At 37.8% G+C, this 16445-nt stretch overlaps 2 protein-coding genes across 2 annotated transcripts; both read left to right on the top strand.

Annotated features, from left to right (window-relative positions):
- Nucleotides 1-336: 336 nt before the first annotated feature.
- On the top strand, nt 337-4742 carry LOC117735737 (N-acetylaspartate synthetase-like). The gene is made up of 3 exons (XM_034540542.1): nt 337-383; nt 1265-1429; nt 2278-4742. The coding sequence occupies exons 2-3, from the start codon at nt 1285-1287 to the stop codon at nt 2538-2540; spliced, it is 408 nt and encodes a 135-aa protein (XP_034396433.1). The 5' UTR covers nt 337-383; nt 1265-1284; the 3' UTR covers nt 2541-4742.
- A 1149-nt stretch (nt 4743-5891) lies between these two features.
- On the top strand, nt 5892-9770 carry LOC117735721 (CD209 antigen-like). Its single transcript, XM_034540540.1, has 7 exons — nt 5892-6052; nt 6309-6442; nt 7182-7280; nt 7387-8181; nt 8387-8529; nt 9142-9251; nt 9343-9770. The coding sequence occupies exons 2-7, from the start codon at nt 6337-6339 to the stop codon at nt 9479-9481; spliced, it is 1392 nt and encodes a 463-aa protein (XP_034396431.1). The 5' UTR covers nt 5892-6052; nt 6309-6336; the 3' UTR covers nt 9482-9770.
- Nucleotides 9771-16445: the final 6675 nt, after the last annotated feature.

Genomic DNA, 16445 nt, shown 5'->3' with positions numbered 1-16445 from the left:
AACCTCGAGCCAACACAGAAACAGTTGGTGTTTTGGAATGTTCTTTGTTGGACTGATTCAAAGCCTGCTTCTATTAGTTTGTCAGTGTAATTCTCTAAGAATATGAAGTTTAGTGGTGGATTAACTCCGTCTTTTAGCAAAAATCTGCATACCCATAATAACACAAATTAATCTCTGCAACCACAAGGGCTATTTGAATAATTGTGGTGTTGTTAGGGTTGGTTTAGGCAGACACAGAGATGGCAAGCTAGGTGAAGGAATGGATTTTATTCAAAGATAGCTGCTGGTCTGGCCAGAGGTGAATGCAGGTAGGGAGGTGTGGTGGCGTGAGCGGTGGTGGCTGGGGAATCCTGCAGGCACGGGAATCGACACCAGGAACAGAGGTTAGTCATAAAGTCAAGACGTAGTAAATCACAAAAAGTACTCTTTGTCGTTGAAAGGACTCAGAGCGGTCGAGAGTCGCACTACCACTGAGCGGACGAAATAATCTGGCGACGAGTGAGAAGGAAGCCGGGGTATTTCACAGGACGGGTCTGATGAATAGGATTGCAGGCAGTTGACAGGTGTTATAACAAAGGCAACACTTGTGAGATTTTAGGATGATTATTTCTTTGGAATGATGCAGCTGCAAATTTAAAACTATCCAAAATCATTGCACAATATGTGAACTGTCTCTCTGCAAAGTTTGACTTCGATAAACAAAAGCAGACAATAAGCTAATAATAACCAGGTGAAAAAAACATGACTGAACTGGACCCGGGAATGCTTTTCTGAGTTACAGGAAGTTAGTTGTCCGTTAGCAATGCGGATATAGTGCTTCAAACGAGACTATCGTCTTTTTTCAGCCAAGGTAGGTGCTGAATATTTATCTACAAATTATCAAAAAGACTTGTTATGCTTGGCTGTGTTTTGCTGATGCTTTGTTGGAGAAGAAATTGAAGGATATGTGAATCTGACGGTTGTCTACTTTCTAGAAAGCTATTCCGTTTGTCCCTCGCAAGAAGATAAACACAACACAAGCCACAAAGCTGTCGAGTGGTCAGACTTTTTGCGAGAAATTAATATTGATATTTGGTAATTAATTTAGTTGGTGTTTGAGTTGTGTTTGGAGCATGTACATCTAACATATTCTTGTAGCCCAGGCTCTGCTGTTTAATCTGGTAGGTAACACACATCTTGAGTGTCTTGATTACCTTGTAAAGCGCTATACATATAAAATGTATAATTAGTATTATTATTATCTTGTCCATCTTCCCTATGGCAGCTGTATGTGTTGTCATCACCATGTGTTGGTGGATGATGGGACTCTTCCTGGCAACTGTATTGTATGGGCGCTACTTCTACAGCAGACACGTGATCCATCGTTACCTGGAGCACGCCATGAGCAATGAAATGGGAGACATCGAAGGGTTTTACATGAAATCCCCAGGTATATTATATTGTAATATAAGTTTCATGTGTAGGACTAACTGAAACCTGATCTGCTCCCACTATTTCCGACTCACTGTAATGCATACAGTAGTATTGAGGCAAGTGAAATGTTACCAAATTATTAAACATAGGATTAAACATACCATTACATGTCTGAACATATAGATCAGGGTAGTGAGTTTTCTTCTAAGTGTTTGAACCCAACATGTAGACTACAATTATTGTCAATGAAAGAGAATTTAATGTAGTCTAAAATCAAGGTATTGTCACATACACAGATTAAAGCTCCTAGTCCAGTGAAAAACACAAACTTCTATCATATCCTGTTTCTTGTAATTGTAACAATGCAGTTTTCACAATCTACTATGTTTAATCAAGATGTAGACAGGTATATTCAATGCTCACATTAAGAGAAAAAATAGTAACTAAAAGACTATAGAATTGGATCAAACAAATCATGATTAAAGAAGCATATTACATCACATTAAATAAGCCGTTGTATTGCTTATGAATTGTAATAGCTTATTAGAAGACACTACAAGACAGTACAGATCAATGTAGGAATACAAACCAAAATAAACAACTCTACCAACATTGCCACTCACTGAGTTATACTCTCTAACCTTTCTATGCCTGTCAAAGGCCAGGTTTTCCTTGACAATAAAGCCAGACTGAGGGACTCACTGAAAAGGAGAATGTGCATCTTCTTTGAATGATTATTGTGATTACAAGATGAAAATGACTCTTGTTTCTGTGAAGAAAAAAAGAGTTTTAAACTGAATGATTTTCCTCTTTTCAAATTCTTTATTAATGATGTTCATGTTGTGACTTTTCCCTCCCCTTTAGACTCCTGTCTGTGGGTCGCAGTGCTGGAGGACAAAGTGGTGGGTATTGTAGCAGCAGTCGTCCAGCAGAAGCCAGGAGGTGTTGTTGAGTTGCAGCGGATGTCTGTTGGCCGGAGCTGGCAGCGGCGTGGAGTCGGCATGGTGCTGGGACGAAAGGTTGTGGAGTTTGCTGTCACTCATAGATATTCCTCTGTTGTCCTGGGAACCACAGCGTACAAGCCCGCGGCCCACCTGTTATACCAGCGCCTGGGCTTCCCGGTGTGACGTAACCGTTAGTGAACCCCACACAGTGTGCGAGATTGGATTTACTGTAAAAAAAATTCTACAGGGTCCATCATCATTACTACAAACTCGACTGTATAAAAAATAGCAAGATCACTGAAAATGGACAGCACGGACTTAGTGGGAGTGCAGACAACTGAAAAATGAATTAACTTCATCATAAAAATGACGTCTGTTATCTGCTTATCTTAATCTTAAAGCACCACTTAACTTGTTTGGGCAGAGTTTAGCATGGCTGACTTTGACTACAGACAGTTGTTTATTGTGATGGTCTCTGCTCTGCCTCTCACCCCTCCTTGTGTTTCTCGTTGGTCCCCCGTTTGTCCTGTCTGTCTGTGTGTGTGTGTGGCTCATCATTCCCTCCTTCTGCCAAATGTGCACACATGCAACTCATCCATTCATCAAGCGCCAACAGTTTACAAACCCCAGCACTTCGCTCCAGTTTTCGGCAGATTTATCAGTGATTTATCAGTGATTTATCAGTGATTTATCAGTCCTCACACGTGGTACTAATACTACGGCCAAACTAGGTTCCCAGCTATTGTTTGTAACTTCATTTAACTTGTGTTTACCTAAGCCGCGTCAGGCTCACTGCCCCTCTCCAGATCCCCTGTGGCCTGCCTTAACAACCCAATCTGCTATTAGCCGGCCTCCCTGTTCTCCCTGCCTGCTCAACACCTCGCCAGCCTGCCACTCGGCTCACATGGCCTGTCCAGCCCTCATTTGACGCTTACCCAGACCAACATTATTTCAGCCCCTGGTACTTTTCAATAAACTGTGAACTACTCCTGCTCAGTCTGTATTCTGCTCTTGGGTCCAGTGGCAAATCAGACAAGGCTCGATATAATATATCATATCATATGTCAAAAGATGTCAAATTGTTGATACTGGTGTAGTACCAGTACTGGTGTGGCACCAGTATCAGCAATGTGACATTCTGATGTAGCATCAGAGCACAAACATAGGAGCCAGGTGAGGAAACAAACCTATATGAGTTGTTGGACTTTTCATTTGAGATGCTATGTAATGAAAATACAATGTCTGCGTAAGAAGCGATACATTTTATTTCAGTACCTTTTTTTAAATTGTAATTTAGTTTTGATTCCATTTTAAATGCCTTAATATTAACCTATATTCAGAATATAATAACTATATATATATTTATATTGCATGTCTATGACCGCACTGGCTGGTATTAACGGGGTAGTTCAGCACTGATTGTCTCTGATGCTATAAATGCCTTATATAACAAATTAAATACAATACAAACGTTTCCATAGTAACGTACTCATTGTGATGAGTAACCTTAAAATTGGTCCAGTGCCCTTTTTTAAATAAGTGAACAATATGAAAATTAATATCTCATTTGCACGACTTTCCTCATATTCATAAAGTCCTGCAGGCTTTCTATTTGAAGGTTTTACTCTATTTACTCAGTAACATTCAAATGAACCACATAACCGTTATCTCTGAGTGAATAATGCTTTGTCTATACTCCATGGAGAGTTCATCTCTGTGTATTCATGACTCTGTCTGAGGCTCTTTCTTAGATATCAACTGATCTTAAAAACACAACTGCTCGTATGAGATAATAGATGGGTGTAGCAGTTGACCCCAGCTCTGTCAACTCCATTCTTCTTCTAAGCTTCTCTTCAGTTGACTTACTCAGCACCAAGATCCTCAGCAGCTGGGGAAAGATGCTATTTTTTTATGGTACCATAGCTTGTATTATACCCTCCCAAGTCTGTATGAAGGTACACAAATGACCATAAACACTAGAATTGAACATTTCTGCAACATTATACTTGCACCCTATCAGTTACTATAACTGGCATTCAACCATTCAGTTCAGCTCAATTTATTTTAAATATTTTGACCCACGGCAGAGCCATTGCCTACAGCTAGATATAGAATTGCATGAATATGCAAATGAGCACACAGTGAGACGGACTGACTGTCTTTAGGTCTGCTCAGATGCAAGTTAAAATAGTTTGAAGTTAGTTGCTGGTATAATTTTTATTTTGATATTGCTTAAAATAAAACGTTTTTCAATGCTTGAAGTGTTAGAGTCCTTTGTTACAAAGAAACTAGGACTATGTAACTTGCCTACTGAAAGTGCCTGGAACACTTCTGTGATTCCCTAATATGGCCATTTGGGTGCAAAAACGTCCATGGTCTATGCAGTATTAATGAACTTGAGAAAGACATTTCAAATTTTTCTCTAATTAATTTTATGAAAGAAAAATATATATGAATTGGGGTCATATCCTGCCACTTCGGTCCAGGGTGTTCTGTGGGGTTGAGTTTGGGGCGCACAGGAGAACAAGGCAGCACTCGCACACCCACATTCCTCAGAGCAGCTGGGCATATTTGAGCTTTTGAAATGCTTGCATTGTTCCAGAGTGAGCTGTTGCTATTGTGTTATTGTTATTGTTGTTTTTGTTGTTGTTATGACTTTTATGGTAAAATATACTTTTTGCTGGTTACTCACTGACTTTTATTTGCAAGGATTATAATTCCTATAGTTGTAAAAATGTATTTTATCACGTTTTCTGTATTCTTGCATGGATTTAATGATTTGATTATAACGCATTATAAGAGTATGTATATAATGCATTATAGGCATAGAACGTGTTACCAAAAATCCTAATAATAATAATAATAATAATACATAATGGTTGAATAGAGCTTATATAAAATGGATTTACTGGGCCATTGCACAATGTCTTAAAATGAATCCTGGAACTTGAGTAATCAAACTGACTCAGACTGTTCCACAGTATGATGATATGAAAACTGCACATTCAGCATCTTTGTATTTTGTGAAATTGTTTGTTCCTCATATGCATTCATGTCAGCATTCTGAAATTGACAAATAGTTGGTGTTGCTTCATGTAGATCATGCCAACTGAAAGTGCTTTATTTTTCATGATCTCTCACTACTGTGTGAGATCATGAATGCCTTCATTAATGTCTTTACATTACATTACATTACATATCATTTAGCTGACGCCAATAATGTTGGTCTGGGTAGCGACTTACAATAAGTGCATTCAACCATGAGTACAAACTCAGAACAATAAGAATTCTGAATGTCTTAATGCCCTCAAGACCAAAAAGGAGGCAGGTGTCACAAACTGAGTTTTACTCAAGAGTTCATTATGTCTGGGTTAAAGTGTGTTTATGATGCACCTGTGTTGAGATCAATCTTGGAAGGTCAAGAGTTTAATTTCAACCCTCTCAGGTTGAACCTTCATCCTATTTCGCTGACCAACTCGTCAGCAATTAGGAAGGAAGGATGCTCTCCCTCCGCCTACTGACCAGCCCTCTATTTCTTCCCCACAGAAGACAAGTTTAAAGTGACCCTACAAATCAGTGTGGCACTTATTGAAGCAGAAGTGTGATGTGTTTGCAGGGTGGAGTTACAGGAAGGTTTTACTCTGCAAGATTTCCATAATATTTCCAATTATTTCACTGTGTCTTTACAAGCCGAGGTAAGTTTGACTTTGTTTATATCTTACATTTATAGTATTTACGGTCTAAATTTGGTATTATTAATGTTGTAATATTGTTATTACACTATACAACATTTGCAGATGTTTCAATCCCAAAGGTAATGCAAAGTCTGAAGTATTCCCTTTATGTCAAGATAGGAACTTACTGATAATTGAAAGGGAACAGATTTTTTAAAAACATTATCTAATGTTTCAGAACTAATAGCACTGTTTTCTTTATTAATTTTTTCATCAGTAAGGCAACTCATGAATCAGATGCGAAGATGACTGTTGAGTACCGCTCCTCTACAGTGACAAACATGGACATTGACAACAGTAAAGTTGGCTATAGCCGACTTTTAGGAGATGGCAGCAAGCTCCGGTATGCAGGTAATAAAATGAGAACTTCATTCAAAATGATGTGACAATATAAATAATATAACCATGAGACAATAAGCTTTAAATAATATTTCTGCTCACTGATTTGGATTCAAAGCCAGCTACTTTTCTTTTTTATTTCAGATACAAAGCTCTGATCAACAGAAATAAGAAATAATACCTTATAATAACTATATAAAATTATAGGCACAATTATTAAACTTGTAGTGCAATAATACATTTTTATGGCACATGAGAATTACAACATTTAAATGTTTAACAGTTCAACCTTTAATCTTTTAAAGTTGATATGGTGAATGTGTATTGCCTATTTACTCTATCTTTGCCAATATAGAACATTATTTGTGTACATTTGGAGTATTTGCAGTTGCAGCAGCCAGGTAGATTTAAGCAGAAAATCCACACAAAATGTTATGGGGCCAAAAGAATTGACGATTACTGCTTTAATCCAAGTGCATTACTGTTAAAACAGGACATTGTGGAAATAGTTAAACATCACTATGACAAAAGAAACTAAGCGAGCTAAGCCTCCATGAAAATATGACTACCATGACAACTGTAATCCATCAAGGATTTTGTCATCGTGTTTATATTGAGGTATATATAAGGTCTACATGGGCAAAGTTGCAAATCACTCAGCAGGACTTATTAATATAGGATTTATAGAATTGTTGCATTATGATATTTATTTTTTCAACTTTTTAATGTTGTTTCTGTTTCTGTCTTTCAGTTTATGCATTGAGAAACAGCCCATTCAGAGCTGCCACAGTTGTTCTTGGGTTGCTGTGTGCTCTTTTGTTGGCTGGGATCATAGGTCAGAGTGTCAACTGTGAGCCTACCTCTTTGTTTTCACTGTCAAATAGCCACATGTTTTCAAAAGTTTTCTGATGTCAATGTAAAATCATAAATTTACCGATTTCTCTCATCTCCCGCAGACCGAAAAGTAGAACAAGACCATCAGAACAACCTAAAAGCTGCGAGCAACGAGAGAGAGAAACAACAGGAGAACCTGAAGAAAGTGCAAAATGATGTGAAAAAGCTTGAGACCGGCCGTAATCAGTTAGAGCAAAGGAATGATTACTTATCTAAAAAGAGAGATCAAATACAGACCAATAACAATTTACTGACGGAAGAAACAAACACACTTAAACTCAGCCAAAGCCAGTTACAGGCCAGTAATGCTGCTTTTAGCAAAGAGATAGAACAGCTAAAAGCCAGTAAAGACCAGTTACAAACTAATACCAATGCCTTGTCTGCAGCCAAACTCTTGTTACAAAAACAATATGATTCAACACTCAAACGCAAAAATGAGATCCAGGCCAGTTATGAATCAGTAATCAAAGACAAGAACAATTTACAGAACAAATACAATAATGCAACCAGATTAAAAGAGCATCTGCAGTTGAGGTACAATGACTTGATTGGAAAGGTTGAGCATTTGCAGGACAGATACAACTTCTCTAGCAGTGAGAAAGAGAAGGTGGAAAGCAGTCACCAAAACCTGACAATATCAAAAGAAACTCTGCAGGCCTCTTACAACCTACTGATACAAGCCACAGATGAGATGCAGGCTTCTTACGCGTCCTTGGCTCAGGAAAAAGAAGAGCTTGAAAGCAGTTGCAAAAATGCAATTGTGGAGAGGGACCAGTTGAAGGTGAAAAATAACAACCTGACTATTGAGAGAGACGCAGTACAGGTGGAGGTGGAGAAGCTGAAGAAAATAGCTCCAGGTAAGTGGAAAGAATTAGACGAAAGATACTTATTGAGCATGTTTCATATTGCAAACTAGTTTCTCACCCGGCAAAATGCACTTGCTCTTCTTGTTAAAAAAAAAGAAAAACAAATCAAAACTATACAATAGCCACCATTTAATAAATGGGCTCCAAATCATTGCTTTTAAACATTTATTGATCAATACTCATTTTGCATTTTCAGCTAGGAAGTGCCCCACTGGCTGGACAAGGTTTGAGTACAGCTGCTACTTCACATCGGTTGGCAAAAGTAACTGGAGTTTGGGCAGAAACTACTGTCAAAACAAAAACGCAGACCTGGCTATAATAAAAAGTTCAGAGGAAATGGTTTGTTTAGCTATTTGCATTTGTCTGTATCTGCATAACTGTAAGCGTCATCCTAGAAATGGTCATAGAAGAACACGGGGGAAATTTAAGTTACCACCAGATGCCACTAAATCCTGCACACTGGGCCTTTAACAATACATCAATTGATCATGTATTATGTGAAAGGTGTCGCTTACAGTGATTAAGCCACACACAGCTGTACTATCGGCATCTACACTGTTATGTTTCAGTTGTTCTTAACCAAAAGGAAGTGTTGGCAAAACGTTGATATTTTTTTACAACAAATTACAGTTTTAGTGACGCTTCAATTTCATATAAGGTAACACTCCTAGAATTGTACTTAAAGCTGCTTTGAGTGCTTTTTTTTGGCTTACCTGGGCCAGTGGAATCAGTTGTAAACATTGACATAACCTTACAAAGTTTAAATGGAGAAAGTGTTAAGAAACAATTAGCAAACTCATCATTGCATCCATTGTTAAAAAAAAAATATTGCAGCTTTAAACTATTTGTTGTGGTTAACCCAAATAATAACTGTACATGACATGCCTGGATGTAACTTTATTTGTCAAAAGCTTCTGCAATAACTTTATTTTGATGTCTCTTTCTTCATAGATGTTCATAAATAACTTGTATTTAAGTGAAAAAGAAGTCTGGATTGGATTGACTGACGGAGGAATAGAGGGGCAGTGGAAATGGGTAGATGGGACACCACTGACCACAACGTAAGAAACTATGCTCATATCTCTTGGAACCTGTGAGGACAGGATAGAGTAGTATTTATTTTTAATATGGATGTTTCTCCGTGTCTTGCAGGTACTGGGGCAAAGACCAACCCAACAGCTTTGACGGGAGGAACCAGGACTGTGTTGAATTCTGGCACAGTGCTGCAGGGAAGGGCACCTGGAATGACGAGAACTGTAGCATAGAACAACAGTTCATCTGTGAGATGTAGTTTACATGTAGAGAGAGGTGTTGAAGTCTGGCTAGACGTGCTGGCCACTGTCTGATGATCATTATGTAATATCAGTGTAGTTTAAAAGTATCTATATTGGACTGTTTTAAATTGGAAATAATAGAAATATCAGACAGTTTGTTTAAAAATGTATATGATGTAACCAATTAACACACAATGACAGTGACGAGTATTATGCAGTTACATTTCAAAGGGGGCTGAGATTCCCATATATAATATATATATATATATATATATATATGGGCTGCACGGTGGTGTAGTGGCTAGCACTGTCGCCTCACAGCAAGAGGGCCGCGGGGTTCAATTCCCGGTCGGAGCGGTCCTTCTGTGTGGAGTTTGCATGTTCTCCCCGTGGCAGTGTGGGTTCTCTCTGGGCTCTCCGGCTTCCTCCCACAGTCCAAAGACTCAGACCCAGAGTCCCTACATGTGCCCTCGATGGACTGGCGGCCTGTCCAGGGTGTCCCCTGCCTTCGCCCTATGTCAGCTGGGATAGGCTCCAGCGCCCCCGCGACCCTAATGAGGATAAGCGGTATTGAAAATGGATGGGATGGATATATGTATATATATATATATATATGTATATATATATATATATATATATATATATATATATATATATATATATATATATATGTACATGCTTTAGAAACAATGATGTGATATAGCTCATACATGGAGTTTTAGTTTGCTTTAAGATGTGTCTTCTGGCATCAGGCATTGCACTATGGGGTCAGATCAGTCTCAATAATTGCAAATGCACACAGAGAGACTTACTTAAGAATCCACAAACAAATGCAGTGCGATTGACAAATAAATAAACACAGACACGTCGTTCTGCGTGCATTTGTGAGTCTAATTTATTTGTAAATCCTTCTGTGTGCATTTGTAAATCAAACATATTTGTAAATTATTCTGTGCGCATTTGTACATCTTGTGTTTGCATTTGTAAGTCTCTCTGTGTGAATTTGCAATTATTGAGACTGATTTGACCCCATATTGCACTGCCAACAGCTAAAACAGAAGCAAGAGTGAGATATTTCTTAGTTTACTAATTCTGGATTTTTTGCATTCAGTTGTGGCTGCTTGTGTGCCCAGTCCTGGGAATATAAAGGTTCACACATAACCCAACAAACATTCAATCTGTATTTTATATAAATTGACACATGGGGAAAATCTGCTTACATTGCAATTACAATGATTTCATATTCTTAACACATTTCAATGTATATTCATGTAAACACTTTTTGAATAAAATAAATCACACTGTGCTACTAGTATAATAATTCACCTTAATAGTTCACTCAGAATTTCTCAATATGCCCCAGTAATTTGGACAGCTAAAGCGATAGTTATTAGAAGGAATATTTAAAAAATAAAATGAAGGGTATTAGTAATGACCTGTGTTGGCTCTCTAGCAACACCGTCCTTCGTATATGTGTATATTGTGGAACAAATTCCATACATTAATCTGTAGTGACTAATGTGATCCAGGTTATGGATCAGGTTATGGAATGTCATGAAGAAGTATTTGTGAGTAATGCCTTGTTATTTAAGGGAATACTTCACCCCAGTGCTGGCAGAGTTAACAGTATTTACCTCAGGGGGAACCAGAGGGTGGGCACTACACTTCTGCAACAAGGCCATCAGTTGGGTCGACGTTTTCAGTGGTAACCGCCGTATAAGCTCAGTGCACCCGTAACCATTAACTAGCCAATGGGGCAAATATGTTTTTATATTAACATGAGAGGAAAACCATCTACATAATTGCAAAATACAACAGTATAACATTACGAAGAGGTTGAGTCCGTCACATTGTTGCATGTAACTCCTCTGGTAGTCCATAACCAGAACTCCTACTCATTCTCTTCAGACCGCCTTCGCATTAGCCGAAAAATGTGTCCTCACATCTCTCTGTAGGTGTTCTATACATTATCTTCCTCCTTAGATCCTTTTGGAAAAACTTGTCTTAAAAAGATCCACACTTTGATTAATATTCACAACAAAGGCACCATGCCATTTAAAATAGAAATAACAACAACAACAACAACAATGATAATCATTATAATTCACTCAACCATAATTTACCAAATTGGGAAGACTACCATACTTCTACAATGATTGCTGCGAGTGTAACCACCAAATGTTTGAGGAACGAATGTGTACCTGTTAAAGGGCCACTCCACTGATTTTACACGTAAAGATCAATTTACTCATCATGAGGAATGCTACTAAAGTTGTGAAATCAGTATAATGTGTGGCCCTGGACAAGCTTTTTAAGGTATGAAAAGTCATCACGAAAGTCTTCAAACAATAGTTCCTTGAAAACAATTTTAACCTTGTTGGTTTGTCATTTAAAAACCGAAACAACAACAACAACAACAACAACAACAACAACAACAGAAAAGCCCTTTCTGCTCAACATGAACATTAACTATATTAGTTATCCAGTCACATTTAATTTGAACCATTTCATTTTTAAGGTCTATCATTCCTTTGCTCTTTCCTACATCCTACACTCTTGAGCCCCTGTTTTGTGACTTTATTTTGTGTCAATGGCTCTGGGACACAGATGCAAGCTAAGCATTTCAATTTAATGACAACAACTTGAGGATATACGGTAGTGACAATGGAACATCTAGAAATAGAAAGTTCAGATTAACTTTACATATTTTGAAAGAGACATTTCTTCTTTTTTGAAACAAATTTTACAATGTCACAATCAGAATAAGGTTTCTCTATCTAGAATCTCTACTCCCTCACCCACTCAAACAAGTAGGTGGTGAGTTTTCAGTTTGGCAAAACTGCTGAGTGGGAGCTGCTCCATGTACACTGACACCAAAAAGGTAAATTAAAATGTCTCTTCCTTTTAGAGATGTATCAAAAATAAAATGTTAACTCAATTAAACCCTTTGGAGCTCAAGATCATAAAAATGCATCTCCTCTTACAATATGTAAGCTCCACCATTATAATAACTGCAACCACTTTTAAAGGTTGTTAAAGGTTGATTCGACTCGCTCCATTCATTCTCTATGTAATTTGCACATTTCATGTCCATTTTAAAACCTAAAACCTTTGTAATAATGGATATAACCTCAGCACTGGAATGTACAATAATATAATTCACAGAACTTTTTTTCAGGACATACTGGGCTATCAGAAAGAGTATGCCACAGTAATATCACCTCAATGTAAATATAAATCACCATAAAAAATGAAAGAAGAATCTTGAAATCTTTTAATTGAATCTCAGATATATATTTGAATTCCACATAACACAATTGGGATCAAGACCTTTGGCTTTTGATATTAGTTTTTCTACGCCTTGTTGATCAGCGGAAAAATAAACAGTGTAGTCAACACAGATTAAAAGAATTAAAATTACACAAGCTGTATAAAATATGCAAGAACACCATTAACTGCTATATACATATCTATGGATTGCTTGATGCACGCCTTACAATACTCTCCAAGTGTGCAAAGAATAATCTAATCAATTAATATTCTCCTCATTATTTCAGTTGCTGGCCACAGCACATATCTACATTCTAGGATTTGATTGACATGTTATTTCATTGTGCGTGGCCTCTGGGATCAGCACTATTATTTACACATACCACATCAGCAACACAGATTTTAATTTGACATGCGATTCGACCCAATGCATCCTGGGATACACTCAGTAGGCTTCAGCTAACAGCTAACAACAACAACAACAACAACAACAACAACAACAACTTATTTCAACACAGATAAATAAATAACTAATGTTAGTTGAATAAGACATTTTCAATTCAATTCAGTTTATTTTGTATAGCCCAATATCACAAATTACAAATTTGCCTAAGAGGGCTTTACAATCTGTACACATACGACATCCCTGTCCCAGGACCTCACATCGGATCAGGAAAAACTTCCAAGAAATAGAAAATAACCTTTCATAAGGAAAAAATAGGGAAGAAACCTTCTGGAGAGCAACAGAGGAGGATCCCTCTCCCCGGATGGACAGATGCAATAGATGTCATGTGTACAGAATGAACAGCATTTACAAAGTTACATAAACACATTACATGAATATGACAATGTATGAATGGAACTCCATTCATACATTGTCATATTACATACATTGTGTTGTTTTGTTTGTTTGTTGAACGGCACAGCTGTAGCCCTTAAAGCAACCTGTCGGCTGTTTCCAGAGCCCCCTGGGCCAGCCAAGCAGAACATAAAAAATGAAAAAAGTAATTTATAGTAACTCCAAAATGTCTAGAGAAAAAAGAAAAAAAGAATAGTAAATAAATAAATACAAATTAATTAAGAATAGTAAATAAAAAATAATTAAGAAGTCCTGATAAAAGTTATGGTATTGTACAGGGGTCACTAATAGGGAGAAAGTGGTCCGGTTCCGGACCCAGATGCTGTTGTATCCGGACCTGGACTTCTAACTGGATAGATAATTGAGAATTATACAATTTTAACGAAACGCTTTACGGCGCAGCTTTTCTAGCCTTTATGGCACTAGTTCAGCGTCCAGGAAACACACCAACCCCATTACATGTGTAAAGTGATGCTACTCAGAGAATCAAATGTAATACATTCATAAGACTATTCAGTTTCAGTCTGCATCCCACTTTTGCTGCCACATCTCCATTCCTTTTTGTCTTCACTGTGTTTCCTTCTCCTCTGCCAAGTTGCAATGATGCATTTCTTTCAGTTTTTAAGGCCCTTTTTGCTAATATTTCAGCACTCAAAGCAAACTTATGTTTTTATTTGCCAACCAGATATAGATGCTAAAGACAACTACAAGCATTCTCCAGGTGTGACACAACAAAGGCGGATTTCTACTGGTATTAATGTGCTAGTGGATAGGGGTCAAGTTGTGTAACAGCCAAAAGGGATATAAGTTCAAATCGACCTAATATGCATTTCAAATAGAAAGCAACGTGTTATTTATTTGAATTTTCCAAAACTTTTCTTTTAGATGGCAGATTAAGTTCTACTTTTTCAGTTTGAAGACTCCAGGCTCTCCATAATAAAACAATGTGGCTGAGAAGTCATGAAATGACATCCCTCTTCATTTCAGAAGACAACGATAAAATAACATATATGTCCAGTGTTTCCTCTCACTGAAAGCAAATCAGATTAAATCAGTGAAAAGAGCTACATTAGTGATTTAATCTGCTGTCGGAACCCTTGAAGTGCAAAAGACATTAGCAAATGATCTTTGAAATGTGGTATATGAAGCAGACCAAGGACACAAGAAACTCTGTATCTTATGTAATATGCTATTATAATGGCTTAAAAATGTGCTCTGCGATGTTGTACAGTATGGTGCAATTGACGACTCTCTTGATTTATTGAGATTATTCGCAATTTATTTCTACGTCCCCAGCAGTTACTATAAATACACACTTTTATTTAAAAATGTAATGATTCAGTTTTACTGTATATGGATGCTATCAATAATGATTTCCGAAATTCCCTTCAGGGTGAATTATTTCTTATGACACTGAGAAACGGTTTAACAACATGATCCTGTTTGGTTATCAGATCAATTGAGTATTGAAGTAACACAAGTGGTGAGTTATTGTGCTCTTATATTTGCCAGTAGTGTCCCCTAGTGGTGAGATACAATTCCTGTCAGTGAAACCAAACTCTGGTCCTGAGCCCATTGGGACCGGAGGGGCCCAAGAGCGTCAGAGAGATGGAGCTCCTTGGAAGGTTGCAACGTTGCTTTTTCACATTTCATATTCCCATCACTGCACTTCTTCATAATAACATATAAATGACTGCTCTCTTGCAGCAGTGATACATGAATTACTTTAAGATATAAGACAGTTATTAAGCATTTCATTTCCATTAAGTCAAGCTTAAACATGTTTTAATTACACAATGAACACGATGATTACCCCTGTAGTTGCTTCTTCTTCTGTGATAGTTTGTAGCTTAATATTTCTGAACTCTACAAATCTGTTCTCGGCTGAAACAAAAGAGACTGCAGAGACCATCTGAATCCTCTCATTGTGAAGTTGTATCAGGAAACCAGATAGCCACTTTGTTAGATAGCTCCTATGTAATACACATTACAATGTGTATTACATTATAGGTTTTGTACAACAAAGACTCTGAGTTTGCTGTGTATAAAGCAACACCATAAATCCCCTAGGATCTGATAACTGTGTTGTCCCGCTGTTCCGATGTCTTTCTTCAGCAGGACATAGTTGTGAAAATGTCAGTTTTCAGTCCCGCACCTGCTGCCCTGTCGTATTTTTTAAACGGCTGTGATGTTGAAGAATGAGGATGAAGGAATCTCCGCGGACACTGTTCTTTTCCGTTATAATAGAGTTTATTACAGAGAGGAATCACAGGTCAGGACGAGCGTCTAGATCACTCGGAGAAGCTTTTCGGCCAAATGGAAGATCTGCCTTGAGACTTCACGGCAGCTCAGTTATATAGGCCGCAAACTGGAGACCGTCGCCCAGGGGCCCCCAATCTGAACACGTCCCTTCCAGACAATGGGAGGAGTACCATATTCGGACATAGCAGCGGAGGTCACACCGAGGCCTCTTAACAGGTGCCCTCCGGCCACAGGGACAGACCCCTCTCCAACAGGTCAAAGGGCATTCTTTTTAGGGACCACTGACCAGAAACACATGTGCATTGGTATGTGGGAAATCGATCTTTTAAGGCAGCTGAGAATACACCACATATTTCCCCCCTTCGAGACTTAAACAACGTCTCGACTAACAAACAAAAGAAGAAAACATATCTGTGTATAATTATGACAAAAATAGCAACCACAATAAAGCAATTGTATGGAGTATAAAAAGTGAGAGTGAAAAACCTGTTAGGCAGCTATCTTTCTTGAAATCTGATATTAATATTGATTCATAACTATTAAACAATGTATACAGGAAAATTCTCTCACGGCTCCTCTGCCAAGGCAAC

The sequence above is a fragment of the Cyclopterus lumpus genome, chromosome 1 (genome assembly GCF_009769545.1).
Source record: "Cyclopterus lumpus isolate fCycLum1 chromosome 1, fCycLum1.pri, whole genome shotgun sequence".
Lineage (NCBI taxonomy): Eukaryota > Metazoa > Chordata > Actinopteri > Perciformes > Cyclopteridae > Cyclopterus > Cyclopterus lumpus.
Note: the sequence above shows the minus strand (reverse complement) of the source record. Positions and strands in the feature narration are given on the sequence as shown.